A 14420-nucleotide genomic window follows, 5' to 3' on the forward strand; every position below is an offset into this window, starting at 1 on the left:
AAGTATTGGTAACAAGTAACAAGTAATCTAATATATTTATTTTCTCGCTTAAAATATAAAAATAACATATTATAATTAATTTAAAAGTGTGAATTAAAATATATTTAATATTGTAAACTCAATAATTAGTACATAACGCATGTCAAATGTGTAGATATTGTTTAATACCATTATAATTTCTTTTTTAAACAAATATTTGATATATTGATCATTATATAATTATAAAAATTAAAAATAATATTTTATATTCTTCTGATTAATATTCCGATTAATCGGTCCGATTAATCTCCGACTTGCCGATTAATCTCTCAAAGGTACCCTCACCGCCTGACACGCCTAGCGATTTCTGGAACACTGCTCACAATCCAAAAGGATGATGGACCAATGAATTTGTACAGGCCCGGGCCAATAAACACAATTCCATCCCAAAAGCAAAATATCTATATCTGTCTATATTATATTATACTAGACGAAACATTAAAAGTTTGGTAGTCGGTCGGTCGGTACTTACTGAAATTACTTAATTAGCCGTAATTAATTATTTTAATTCTAATTAATCAGTTGGTGGATCAGTCAATTTCAATTCTAATTGAAACTATAGTCAATATCCTCTAACAATATAAATTCTATTTCATATCGAACTCTATATCATTATTAATTAATATTGAAGTCAACTTTTTTGCCAGTTTTAAATTATAATTCATATTTAGTTCTAAATTATTATAAATAATATTTCGGACAAAATAAATGTAATAAATATTATTGATCCGGAAAAAAACTATACAATAAAATTAGGATAAACAAAATAATATAAATTAGTCATCTAAGATAAAAAAAATTACACAATTGATCCAAAATGACAAAAAATTAAAAAAATATAATCTAACCAATTAAAACAAATTCATATATACTAAAACAAAATTATCTTATTGATTCGTACATAAATAATTAGAATTAAACTAAAAATAATTAGTTGAATTTGGTCGTAGTGATGGGTATTAGGCTAAAATAAAATAATATAAACCCTAATACGGGATAAATCAAATTAATATCACATTAAGTATAATTTGTATCTTATTGATATGAACCAAATATTAATTTTTAAATAAACATTATTATTATTATTAAAACACACATAAAATGATAAATAAAACTGTATCGTCTCTTTTTTCAAATAGTTTTTATAGTTTATCGATCAAGTAATAATCTCTCTAAAATGATAAATAAAACTGTATCGTCTCTTTTTTCATATTATGTAAAAAATAAATATAAAAAAATTTTAATGAACAATTTTAAGAATTTGATTTAAAATATTTTTTTAAAAAATTATATAATATTAAAAAATATATTTGTTCATCCGTGCATCCAACAAGCTAGTAATTATTTGGGGAGGAGTAAAGGAAAAAGGAAGATATAGATACAGGGATACAATAGCAAGAAAGAAGCGATTGAAAAAAGAGGGATGGGTGTTGATTACTACAAGATTCTTGGGGTGGATCGGAGTGCTAAAGAAGACGATCTTAAGAAATCTTATCGAAAACTTGCTATGAAGTGGCATCCTGATAAGAATCCCAACAACAAGAAAGACGCTGAGGCTAAATTCAAAACCATTTCTGAAGCTTATGATGTATTCCACTTCTTTTTTACTCTTTTCCTTCCTTCACCCTTTCACTCTGCAACTTCACATCTTTTTTCAACTTCCATGTGTTTTATAACCTTATATATATATATAGAGTATTCATTTGCAAGTTCACATCTTTATATCTCCATTTCTGATCTTTTACTTTGTTGTTTGATTCTTATATATTATGCGTGTGTGCGCGCGTATGTGTATATGTTTTTTTTCCAGGTTTTGAGTGATCCGCAAAAACGAGCTGTATATGACCAGTATGGCGAGGAAGGCTTGAAGGGTCAGGTGCCTCCACCCGGTGCTGCTGGGTTTCCTTCTTCTGCTTCACCTGGCCCTCATACATATCATTTTAACCCTCGTAGTGCTGATGATATCTTCTCTGAGTTCTTTGGCTTTTCAAGCCCCTTTGGAGGAATGGGAGATATGGGAGGGGCTCGTGCCGGTGGTCCGGGGTTTCAGAGGAGCATGTTTGGGGATGATATATTTGCTTCATTCAGGAATACTTCTGGAGAGGGTTCTGCAAGTATGCCACCTCGAAAAGGGGTGGCGATAGAGCGGACATTGCCTTGTAGTCTAGAAGATTTGTACAAGGGAACTACTAAGAAGATGAAGATTTCAAGGGATGCCACGGATGCTACTGGGTAAGATTATTAATTATTGTTAGTAAATCTGGTTTTTGTTTTTTGGATGTCTGCAAATATAGCTAGGTTGATCTTTTACAGTTACTTGTGTTTGCACAATGATATGACTATGTTAGTGGAAGTAAATTTGGCATTGACTTTACAATGTTTGCTTGTCAATGCAATTGTGAATTTTGCTACGAGTTAACTTTGCTTGCAGGTTTAAATGTTTTGTTTGTTGGAATTAACAGTTAATTAATTTTTTTTTCATGATTGTAAATTTGTTTCTGTTTTATATAGGATCAAATTGCTTCACGTGTTTTATATAAGAATTTGTAGTTACATATTTAAATTGACCTATCTGTAAAGTATACCGAATGTAGATGTACTAATCACCTGCCATTTAAGGATCAAATTGATCACTTGTTATAAATTTTAATATGTACTTGGTGAAGTAAGAGCCTGTCAAAATGACAGTTTTGGTAGAGTTTAGTTGTGTTTGTGTAATCACCGTATTATTTGATGCTCTGTTTAAAACTTTGACTGGGATGATCCACGTCTTGACTTAACTAACCTTTTTTTCATCTCTTGCTGGTTCAGTTGTTATTTCCTAGTAATCTTTGTTGCTATTGAAATAATTAATTTCAGTATTCTAGTACCCAGTGATATCTTTAAATATTGCTGCCTCCGTTTGTTATGTGCTAATGGTAATTATTATTCCTGTCCTCGTATTATCTTATAAATAGTTAATGTGCATATAAAAGGCTTCTTTCGTTGTGCATCCTGCTATTAGAGTTATGAATTATAATGGAAAACAGTTTGATTTAAGCAATTGTAGGTATCTAGGAACGTATTAATGATTTAGAGTATGTCTCATTATTTAGGAATATATAATGGTATTGGTTGTTTTATATAGGTTAGATTTTGTTTTTCCCACATAAATACACAGATTTAGTCGAGTATTGATATTTCCTTAACTTTTATGGGTTGCAATCGATCAAATATTTTCTTTTGCGGTTGGGAAACCCTAGGGGTAGTGGTTCTCCTCTGGGTTGGTGGATTTTCTGCGGTTGTTCTGCCCGACTTACTTTTTCAATACCAATTAAAAGGAGGAAAAAATGATCAAGATTCCCAATAGGGGCATTTGTACGCAATTCTTTCTTTTCATTTCCTGTCAAACATCAACTGTTTAATCACGGTCACAAATACACATCTTTACACTTTTCTGCACGTATTTCGTTTGGGAAGTGGTTTACTTTTCCCACTGCTAATTTAAGACTTGTGTGTCTGGCCCTATGAATTTGAGTCTGCCCATGTGTGCTCCTGTACTGTGGGTTTTCTGGACTCCAGAAATTTCTAAATTTTGTGGGCACAGGTTCAGATGCTGCATGCAACTCTTTTATTTTCTGTTTACTCCTTGTCCAGTTTAAGAAACTAATGCCAACATGCAAGTTCGAACCTACAACCTTTAACCTAAACATTAATATAACAGCAGAGCTAGCCAAGCAAAAAGAAAGAGTACATCTCTAGCAGTATCAGCAAACACAAAATTTTAGGGGGTCATGGACACTGCTGGACCTCTTTTTCTCTGTCACTGCTCGTCTATGAAAACATTGAAAGGATTATTGAACAATGAATGTGACGTGGTTCAACATTATACGTTCAACATTATATGTCTATATCAAAATAAGGCTGTTACGTCTCCTTTTGCCAATACACCATCTATATGTCGAGACCATATTAAACTCAAGTAACATATAAGGATATACTATAGTGGCTGAAGAGACAAAATATATCGATCAAAATCCACTAGGAAAGAACAATTTCAAAGTACAGAGGCCTTATGGATATTTAGAAGGGAGTACAGAATGTATAGCATGATTAAACCCTAGTGATGCAGGATAACCGGTGTAAAAGCTCTAAGAGACTAGTTGGGAAGACTACTGAAGCCTAATTAAATTAGTAGGATATAATTTTAGAGTTTGATTTATAATTTGGAAAGTATTTTAGTTTTATTTTATACAGGAGTTTATCATTGTAAAACATTAGAGTTTATTAGTTTGAGAATCAATAAATTGTCATTCTGACTTTCTCTTGCGGGAGGACTTCTTTCCTACCCCTAATCCCCCCTGCCTCCCTCATCAACTAGCTTTAATTAGTTAATTAGAATATGCTAAAAGGCTTGTCACTGGTAATACCTCTGAAGCACGGGTGCGTGGATACGAGAATTCAACAAATTTCAAAAAATGGGGATACGGAAAATATTAAAATTATAATATATATATATATATATATATTCAACAATTACTTGGCAAATGTAAATAAAAGACATCAAATATTTAACAATTAGAAGTAGCATTCTAATTCAACCAAATAAAAGTCATCAAATCCACAAGTTTATCATCCTTAAATCTTAGCAAATAAAAGACAAATTAATATTACTAATTTTAAACTAAACATCATCATCTTGATCAATCATCCGTTCCATCTCGGGCTCATGAAGAGAAAGACTAGCTATCTCAAGCTCCTCGGCACCATCAATTGGCTCAAAGTGATCACCACCAACATCCCATAACTTTGTCTCTCCCTCTCCCTTCAAATAAAGGCCACTCTTTCTAGAAAGGAGTCGAAGGTTGGTGTGCGCATAAACTAAATCTTCCGCCCGAGTTGGTAGTATCTTATTCCTTCTAACCGAATGAATAAAGAAATAAGTACTCCAATTTCTCTCGCACCAAGATGAAGAACAAGGCTGACCCAATAGCTTCAAAGCTATTTTTTGAATATTTGGAGTTGTAGATCCATGAACAAGCCACCACATCTTCGGATCCATAGTGCCTCTCTCTTCAATGGAGTCAGCATTACCAAAGATATCCATCTGTCTTGAAAATCGAGCATACTCAATACTTGCAGCTTTTCTTGCATCCTCGTCCGGAAAATATCTTTTAATGCATTTCTTTCTTTCTTGAGATAGCTCAATATCTTGATGACGAGGAAGATGATTAGGAGCCATTAAGCTAATCATGACTATAATACCTACACAAATCAAATAAGATCCATCAATAATTGTAACATTCATATGATGACGCTATCTAGATTAATTTAGAGTTTATAAATTTACCTTGGATTGAGTGAATGTGCAAAGCAATGAATTGATGAAGAACTCTTAGTCCATCTAGCAATTAGAATCGCATAAACTACATCATAGAAAGGAGAATCTTCAAAGAGCTCTTTCTTCTCATGCCTATATATGATATTCTTCACTTTCTCAATCATATCATCCCACATGTCATAAACCAATTGAAATGAAGGCTTATCGATATCAGAGAAACGAAGCATATGATACATATGATCAATGAACTCAAGAATGTAATCAACCCTATTCCACTAATATTCATCAAGTATCGTCAGCTTTCGGGAGATCATACTCACGGTAAGTACATCACTTCTCACAAAAAACCTATCTTTCAAGAGCACGTTTTAGTAGTTTGAACCTCTTAAGCATGATAATGACAGATGCAAACGTAGTATCATCATGACAAAGAAGCTTTAAGGGAGAAAAAAGGTTAAACATAGTGTTGACCATGTTATGATTAAGAATGAAATTCTTAATTAACATTGCAGCACCAGCTACCTCTGTAATCCAATGACACTTATCATACACCTCTCTATTAGACTCACTATTCTTTGCATCACAAATATTTTTTAGTGCCAAATTAGGAGTATGCACCTCCCAAGGAGTCCAAAATATGAGGAAATGAGGTCTCAATGATCATACCTAATAATAAACTCATGATTAGGATAAAAAGAAACATACAAAATGCATATGATGGACAATTCATAAAACAATGAATGATTTTATTTTCATACTTGCAGCCTTGCACACAGGAGCATTGTCAGTAATAACTTGAACCACATTTTGAGGTCCCACCTGCATGATCATCTCTCGCATTAAGGTAGAAATGTGAAATTTAACTTTGACTTCATCTTCACAATTAACCGCTTTCAAGAACATAGGACCATTCTCCGTAACGACCATAAAATTACTTAATGGCCTTCTTTGAGTATCACTCCATCCATCGGAAACTACTCATCCTTTTCTCCCTCCAAGTTGTCTTGACTTTGTCTTAACTGGAACCAACAACCTCACAACATTAGCTTTATCTTTTTGCAACAATGTGATGCATAAACCATTATAAGTGGGAGGAACATAGCTTGAAAGGTTGAACTCGGAAGCCATTGTATATGACTTATTGTAATGAGGATTTCTAGAAAAATAAAATGGCAAGCCCCTGGAGTAGAATGCTCTTGCAATCTTGCTATCCGATTGTGCTCTCAGGTCCATATTATACTATACGCTTTTTGAATTGGATTATTGTTGTCGATTGCCTTCCTTTTTAATCCTTTCGTTTGCAACTTATTAGCTCCCCCTCCCCGAGCACTACTACATGATTGATTGAGTTTGAGATGGAGGTAGTGGAATGTCAATTAATTTCCTCCTCTCTTCCTCCTCCGCCAACTCCCTTTTCAACTCACAAAAGATTTGTGGAGTAATTTTGGCACAAATTTGAACTCCTTGACCTTTTATTCTCATCAAATGTGCTTTTACTCTTGAATATGAGCCCGTGAATTCAAAATTACAAAAGTTGCATTTGATTTTTGCATTTCCGCTCCTTCCACCCGATTTTGCAATTTTAGTCATGTGTTTCTATAAAACATCAACACCTTCCGTTGGTTGGCTTAGAGAAGCCCGGGTAGTTACCACGGAACTTGTTGATTATTGTTGTTCCATTACTACAAAAAGAAAAGAAAAGAAAATACAATTCAAAAAAGGAAAAAATAAAGGCAGTAGCTACTGCATCTTCTCTCCAATTTTGCAACATATTAACAACATCGTCAATTCAAGCATTTTATATGTACATGGCACTTAACATATATATAACAATATTCAATAAACAAAATGACTAAAATAATCATTAAACAAAAAAATTAAAAATTAAAAATGGACAGTGAGTGAGTTTGTGTGAGACTTGTGTTTGTCAAGTGTACTATAGTCCACAATCAACAGCCCAGGCCCAATTAACATGCATCGACGACATATTAGCAGAGAAGAAAAGGCCGAGTAAAACAAAAGAAAAAGAGGAAAAGAAGAGGAGAATCGATTACTTACGAGAAGAGAAGATACCGGCCAGATTCTGAACGTCGGTGCCGGAGTGAGAAGCAGTGTTCGTCGCCCCCTTTCCAGTTAGAGCTTGTAATATGTCTCTCAATTGGTAAGTAATTGAAATGGAAAGACCCCTTAGTTTTTTTATTTGTGTTTTAATTAATGTAAAATTACAAATTCTACCCCTCCCGCGCCCCTCTTCTCGCATCCCCGTATTTTGCCGATACGCCACTTGGCGCACCGTGTACGCACCCTGGCGCACCGCAGAACGCGTCGCGCGCACATACGCGATTCTTCACCTGACCCGAGTATCCCTGCTTTCCAGGGTAATAACTTTTTATATATTCTTTAGAGTAAATTCCAAAGTGGTGGTTTAGCAAAAAACAAGAAAATAAATTGCATAGTGGTGGCTTGGAAAATCACCCTAGCAATTAAGTGGCTTGGTTTCTGAACTCACAAATGGCAGATCAACTCAAAGTCCGGTTTCTATTTAGTTGGTTGCTGTTGATATTTCATTAATGGTAATTGATCACAGATAATTGAACAAATTTACTAAAATTACAAATGTAATTACACTTGATTTGACCTACTTTACACAAAACCCATAGCCCATGAACTGACCCCGCGCGACCTAACTTTCCATATTTGCCTGACAGGGTTTTTAAACTCCTGCTACCTCTAAGTGGGCAGCTAGCACTCCTTATTTGCGGGAAAATTATTTAAACTTTAATTTTACCATCAGACATTTTAATAGTGTTTCTACTAACTGTACTAGCGAGAACTAATCTAAGAGGGAAAGTGTCAGTTCTTCAGCTCTTACAAGATCCATAGCTATTCAAGAATTGGTCAGTTCTTATGAACTATATTTAAGTGAAGGAGCATTTGTGTTTAATTTATGGTCATCGCCTAGCCTATGCAGCAGGAGTTAGTGTTTGAACATATGTCGTTGGTTCTGAAAAGGGATTCCTTCATCTCAGTAACATACTTTGAAATTGTTTAGTGGTAGGATACTATAATAATAAAGTCATTTATGTTGATAATCAACTAAACAGGGAGTTATATTGATAATATGTTGATTGTCATTTACTTTCGAGAATTTATAAGAATTGTTACTCCCTCCGTCCCATATAATTCACTGCATGTTTTTTCCAATACTCGACACACATTTTAAAATGAATATAAAGTATGCTTCCATAATTTATTTTTAAAATTTTCGTTTTCTATATTAAACTTTAAACATTAAAGTTTTATTCAAAAGAAAAAAATTCAAAAAAATTTATATAACTATAATTTAGAGGAACTAATCAAAAAAATGTTATTGATGCAGGACATGTTTATAGAAACAAAGATTTATCGATAATCAATGAATGATACGATTCTCAGCAATAATTAATAAATATTATTTCCGAGAAAAATGTATAATCAAAGATAAGTAATATGTGGGGGCTTACAATGCTTATATTGCAATAGAAACCCTAATAAATAACCTAATGGACTAAGACCCTTAACAATTGGGCTTTATTACATATAACCTATTTAATTAATAAACTACTAGCCCCACATAAAACACAAACAAATATTTCCTCTCTATTTCAAATACATATAAACTCATAAATAACATATAAAAACATTTTCCACTCCTCTTCCTCATCATTCTCCCCATATCGGAGAAAACTAGACCACTAGTTTTGTAAAAATCAAGAATCACGCAAGGATGAGATGTAAATAAGATGAACTTCATGCTGTTGTGGGAAAGCGGCTGAGGTGCAAAGAACTTTGAAAACTGGCAAGTAACAGAAGGAAGTTTAGGCAAGTACTCCGGAATTATGAAGTCTATATGCTGAACTTCAATAATATCATCAACTACTTCTTTTTATAGCTGTAAATGAACCGAACTCGGACGAGTTTTTAACAAATTCTGACAAAATCTTAACGAACCGAACATTGTTCAATAACCTTATCGGACAAAATTTCTTGTCCGAACTCGAGTTCGGTAATATTCGAACCGAACACGAATTGTTAGCGAACATAACGAACCGAACCGAATACGAACTGTTCGTGAACATTTTATGTATTTTTAAAAAAAAATAATTTTAAATATTATTTTAAGCAAAAAATTGTATCAAACTATTAATTAAATATTTTTTTTACCAATCAAATATTTATTTGAAATAATTATAAAATATAATTCATATATATTATTAATAATACATATATTATTTATACAAATAGTACCGAACTCGAGCTTAACGAACGAACGGAACTCGAACCGAACACGAACCAAACTCGATTCGAACACCTTAAAAGTTCGGTTCGGTACGTTCAGGTTATTGGACAAGAAACGTTGTTCGAACTCGAGTACGATAAGCTTATCGGCTGAGCTTATCGAACTCGAACGAACTGGACGAGTTTAAAGAACAACTCGGTTCGTTTACAACCCTACTTCTTTTATTGAATAACTGAAACATGCTCCCCCGAGATTTTGCATCAGAAACATTTTCATTTACATTTTCTATGCAACTCAAAGAACCTCGTAAAATCACATCATCCTTGTTTAACTGATTTTCTGTATAAGCATCTTCAATTTGTTCGACTTCAATTTTCCCCTTTTACCTGTTTCTCATTCTCCAAATGCATAGGACGTTCCACTGGAGATTTGAGAGTCTCATGAGTCCTCGTTCCTCTCTCAAATTCTTGTTTAAGTATCCGCTTGGGAAATCTTAAAATAAGTAACTTATGACTTAAAATGAATAAGTAATTTATAAGTAATAAGTAGATAAATACTTATAAGTTACATAAGTGTTTGGATAATTTCACTTACAAGTTAGAATTTTTTTATTTAAATAAATCAAAATAAATAATTTTTAAATATAATCATATTATTTCATGAATTTTAGATTAGATTAATATTTAAAATATATTTTTTAAAATTAAAATTAATAAAAAGGTAAAAAATCAAAATAAGTTGAGAAAAAGTACGTCGTTACTAATATTCAACTTATCAGCTTATAAGTTGAAAATCCGACTTATAAATTAGGTACACAAACACTCCTCGATAAGTACTTGCGGGCTTATAAGTCAATAAGTGACTTATATGTTGTTGGCCAAACAGGCCCTTAGTTCCTCGTGTGAACGTTTGCGTCTTTCTTTACCCAATTCAATTTTGTACCTCTTTTCTAATCTCTCAAGTTCATCATATTATTTATTTAACTCCTTCAACGTAAGCTCATATTGAAGTAACCAACTTTCGCAACAACAAACATAGACTTCGTAGTAGAACTCATCACGTTCACGCTTAAGAATATAAATATTATCTTTCACAATATCAATTTTTTGATGTTTGATATGAGCAGACATGTCTTAAAACATAGAAGAAATGCAAATTATCTTAAATTTTGGGACTGAATACCAAATTCAGAAGTAGCATGTATTGAGATGTCAAAAATCAGAAGTTATAGGGGCTGAGTTATCAAAATTCAGCTGTCACGAGGGCTAAGTTGTCAAAGTTCTGTAATTTACGAGATCAGTTTGTGATTCAGGGACGAGGGACCATTTTGTGAATTCAGGAACAGCGAGGGACCTGTTTTCTAAAATTTAGGAAGTAGTCAGTACTAGTGTGATTTCACAAAAAAAAAGTACTAATAGTTGGTCTTCTACTGTAGCAAGCTGGGCTGGATTATGAGTAACAGGTCTAAGAATGGGAACAGAATAGAGTAAGGTTTACCACTTGTACACACCAGCAGTTGGTTAAAGTTCTGCCAAATGACACCTGGTGGTTGAATTGGTGACGCTGGTGCAAATTTTTAAATTGAAATCTGATTTCTTCTTCTTCCTGATTATATCCTCATCTTCTCGATGCTGGAACTCCAATCAGCAGTGGTGATTTGTGATTTCTAGTGTTGTGTTGGTATGCAATTAGGGTTAACGATTTGGGAATTAGGGTTCGTAGTCGGTTGGGTGGTGTGCGATTGGGTCTGGACTGAATTGCATCTCTTTGGTAGGAGTAATAACAATATTATTCGGGGCTACTTTTGCCCTTGCTCAAAAAGACATTAAGAGGGGTTTAGCCTATTCTACAATGTCTCAATTGGGTTATATGATGTTAGCTCTAGGTATGGGGTCTTATCGAAGTGCTTTATTTCATTTGATTACTCATGCTTATTCGAAAGCATTATTATTTTTAGGATCCGGATCCGTTATTCATTCAATGGCACTAATCGGGGTTCAGGGTTGCAGCGGTGTGTTGGTGGGAGTATGCTAGGGTTCAGTGGTGGTCGGTGGTGTATGGTAGCGGTGAACAGTTACCGGGCTATGATGAACAGTACCTCGTGAACTGTAAAAATCAGGAACCTGACTCTGATGCCAATTGATGCAGGACAGATTATAGAAGCAAAGATTTATTGATAAGCAATGAATTATACGATTCCCAAGAATAATTAATCAGTATTATTCCCGAGAAAAATGTATAATCAAAGCTAACTAATATATAGGAATAGAAATCCTAATAAATAACCTAATGGACTAAGGCCCTTAACAATTGGGCTTTATTACATATAACCTATTTAATTTATAAACTACTAGCCCCACATAAAATACAAACAAATAATTTTAATCCTCTCTATTTTAAATACATATAAACTCATAAATAACATATATAAACATTTTTCACTCCTGTTCCTCATCATTTAGACATCTCATATCCCTAGGTCGTCTTATATAAGCATTTCTTGCATTGAAAATAGCTGATTAGAAATACTAAAACTATTGAGATTTTCTCATCTTAAATGGGTTATCTCTTCAATGTATGAGAAATTGTTGTAATAACCTTTTTTTTGTTGAATCCACCCAAGTTTATCTTTCTGTTTTATTCCATAAACTTTATTTATAGTTTCTTTTCTACAAACCTCTTATTTTGATGTTTAATACATCTCTCTTACTGTATTTCGGTGTTGCAGTCCCATAGTTAGATTTACCTTTTCATATACTACTAATACACAGAATTTTGGTGTTGCATTCCCATAGTTAGATTTACCTTTGTATATACTAATACACATATCACGGTTGGTTAATTCTCTCATGATTTTTTATGTGTTTTGTGCATAAATGTGATACGAGCTTGGTAGTTTATTGTTTGAATTAACTCTCTTTTTTTTCCATCAAGATTCAGATATTGTATTCTAACAAAAGAATGCATAATGGATGGACTTTGTTACAGATATTAGGATTTCTCTGATGGGTTATTACATTATATATATAGTGCAATTCTCGTATCACTTGGTCTGCTGACGCATGGGCACCTAGCCATATACCAAGGCAACAGAGGACGAGGAGTGTTTGCTGTCAAGTATAATCACTTTCAAAATACTGAAATGGCCTAACTTTGGCATCACACCTGCCATCGAACACTTCATTAAATTTCTCCCTAGATTATTAGTAGATCTTATGCAGTTTATGACGCTTTGATGGTTAATATTCCTAATTAATAGTAGTCAGTTCGATGGATAATAGAAAAATATAAGTGGATATCTGTTAACAATCTTTTGAGGTTAAATGATATATCTGAATCGTTGGCTTGGGTTTTACGTACATTTCTTTCCTCTTCATGTGAAATGAATTACGTGATTTGCCATGTATAGTAAGATACAGTTTTTGAACTCTATCTAACACCATAATTTTTTTATGTAGGAGACCAACTACAATGGAGGAGATCCTGACAATTGAGATCAAGCCTGGTTGGAAGAAGGGAACAAAAATCACTTTTCCAGAGAAGGGGAATGAGCAACGCGGTGTTATACCTTCTGACCTTGTCTTCATTATTGATGAAAAGCCCCACAATGTCTTCAAGAGGGATGGAAACGATCTCATTGTCACCCAAAAGATCTCTCTGGCAGAAGCATTGACAGGGTACACTGCACAAGTTACCACCCTTGATGGCCGTACCCTGACGACACCCATTGCTTCTGTCATTAGTCCAACCCATGAAGAAGTTATTAAAGGGGAAGGAATGCCTATCCCTAAGGAGCCTACTCGAAAAGGGAACATGCGAATCAAGTTCAACATCAAGTTCCCTACGAGGCTCACTGTGGAGCAGAAAACTGGAATCAAGCGGTTATTGACTTCTTGAGGACTCCTATAGAGCTCCGCAAAAGCTCATGTATGCTAGACTTTTCTTCTTCTTGATATTTCTTTTTCTTTGTTTCATTTCGGGCACCTTCTACAAAAGAAGTTACTTTGCTGGTAAAGTCGGAAATTGTTTTCTAGGTTCTTGACATTATATTATCAGTTTTATACCTTGTTGTGCTTGCCTTGGTGTTTCAGGTATTGTGTATTTTAAAGTGAGATTTTGAACTTCCAGGTCTGAGATGCAAATTTCTTGTGTTTGACGGACAAGTTCTCTACCTTTGTTTGAGTTTTTTTTTGGTAGCTAAATGCCTTTGAGTTATGGTGCACGGTTTGGTGCATTAAGTTTTCATTCTTATGTCTGTGATGGAACTTCCCTTCTCCTATGGTGAAGTACATTGTAGAGAAGTTTAAAGTTCATTTTATCATTAGGAGTTTTCAACATTGTTTAGTATTTACCAAACACCTTTTGGTGTGGCGGTATTACCCTTGCTCCTTCTCGCTTCTTTCATGAGATGTCTACTTTCTCTCATTTTACAAAATGTAATGGGTTTGAAACTTGTCGAAGATAAGGTTGGCGCAGTGGTGTGTGAATGTGTTTAACTAGGAAAAAAATATTATCACAGAACTGAACCCTGTCCTGCCTGTCCTGCCAATTTGTTAATTTTGTCAATTAACTCGATAAAGTTTGTTATTATGTAGATTTTCTATGCAGTTACAAATTAAAATAGTTGATTTATCCGGTGAATCAGCAAACTGGTCTTCAATTTAATCAAATTGAAAATCGTCAGTGTAAGATTAACTTTATCTGATTAAATTGCAGATCGCCTATTCATTACTATGGGGTCAGTTGCTTTTTTTTTGAATATTTTCTCAATCATAGAAATTT

The 14420-nt window shown here is 33.7% G+C and overlaps 1 protein-coding gene across 1 annotated transcript; it reads left to right on the forward strand.

Annotated features, from left to right (window-relative positions):
- Positions 1-1373: 1373 nt before the first annotated feature.
- On the forward strand, positions 1374-13809 carry LOC141724690 (uncharacterized). Its single transcript, XM_074526926.1, has 3 exons — positions 1374-1627; positions 1850-2271; positions 13097-13809. Exons 1-3 carry the CDS (start codon positions 1463-1465, stop codon positions 13533-13535), a joined length of 1026 nt encoding a protein of 341 aa, XP_074383027.1. The 5' UTR covers positions 1374-1462; the 3' UTR covers positions 13536-13809.
- The last annotated feature ends 611 nt before the right edge of the window (positions 13810-14420 follow it).

Source organism: Apium graveolens, chromosome 5 (assembly GCF_009905375.1).
Source record: "Apium graveolens cultivar Ventura chromosome 5, ASM990537v1, whole genome shotgun sequence".
Taxonomy (NCBI): domain Eukaryota; kingdom Viridiplantae; phylum Streptophyta; class Magnoliopsida; order Apiales; family Apiaceae; genus Apium; species Apium graveolens.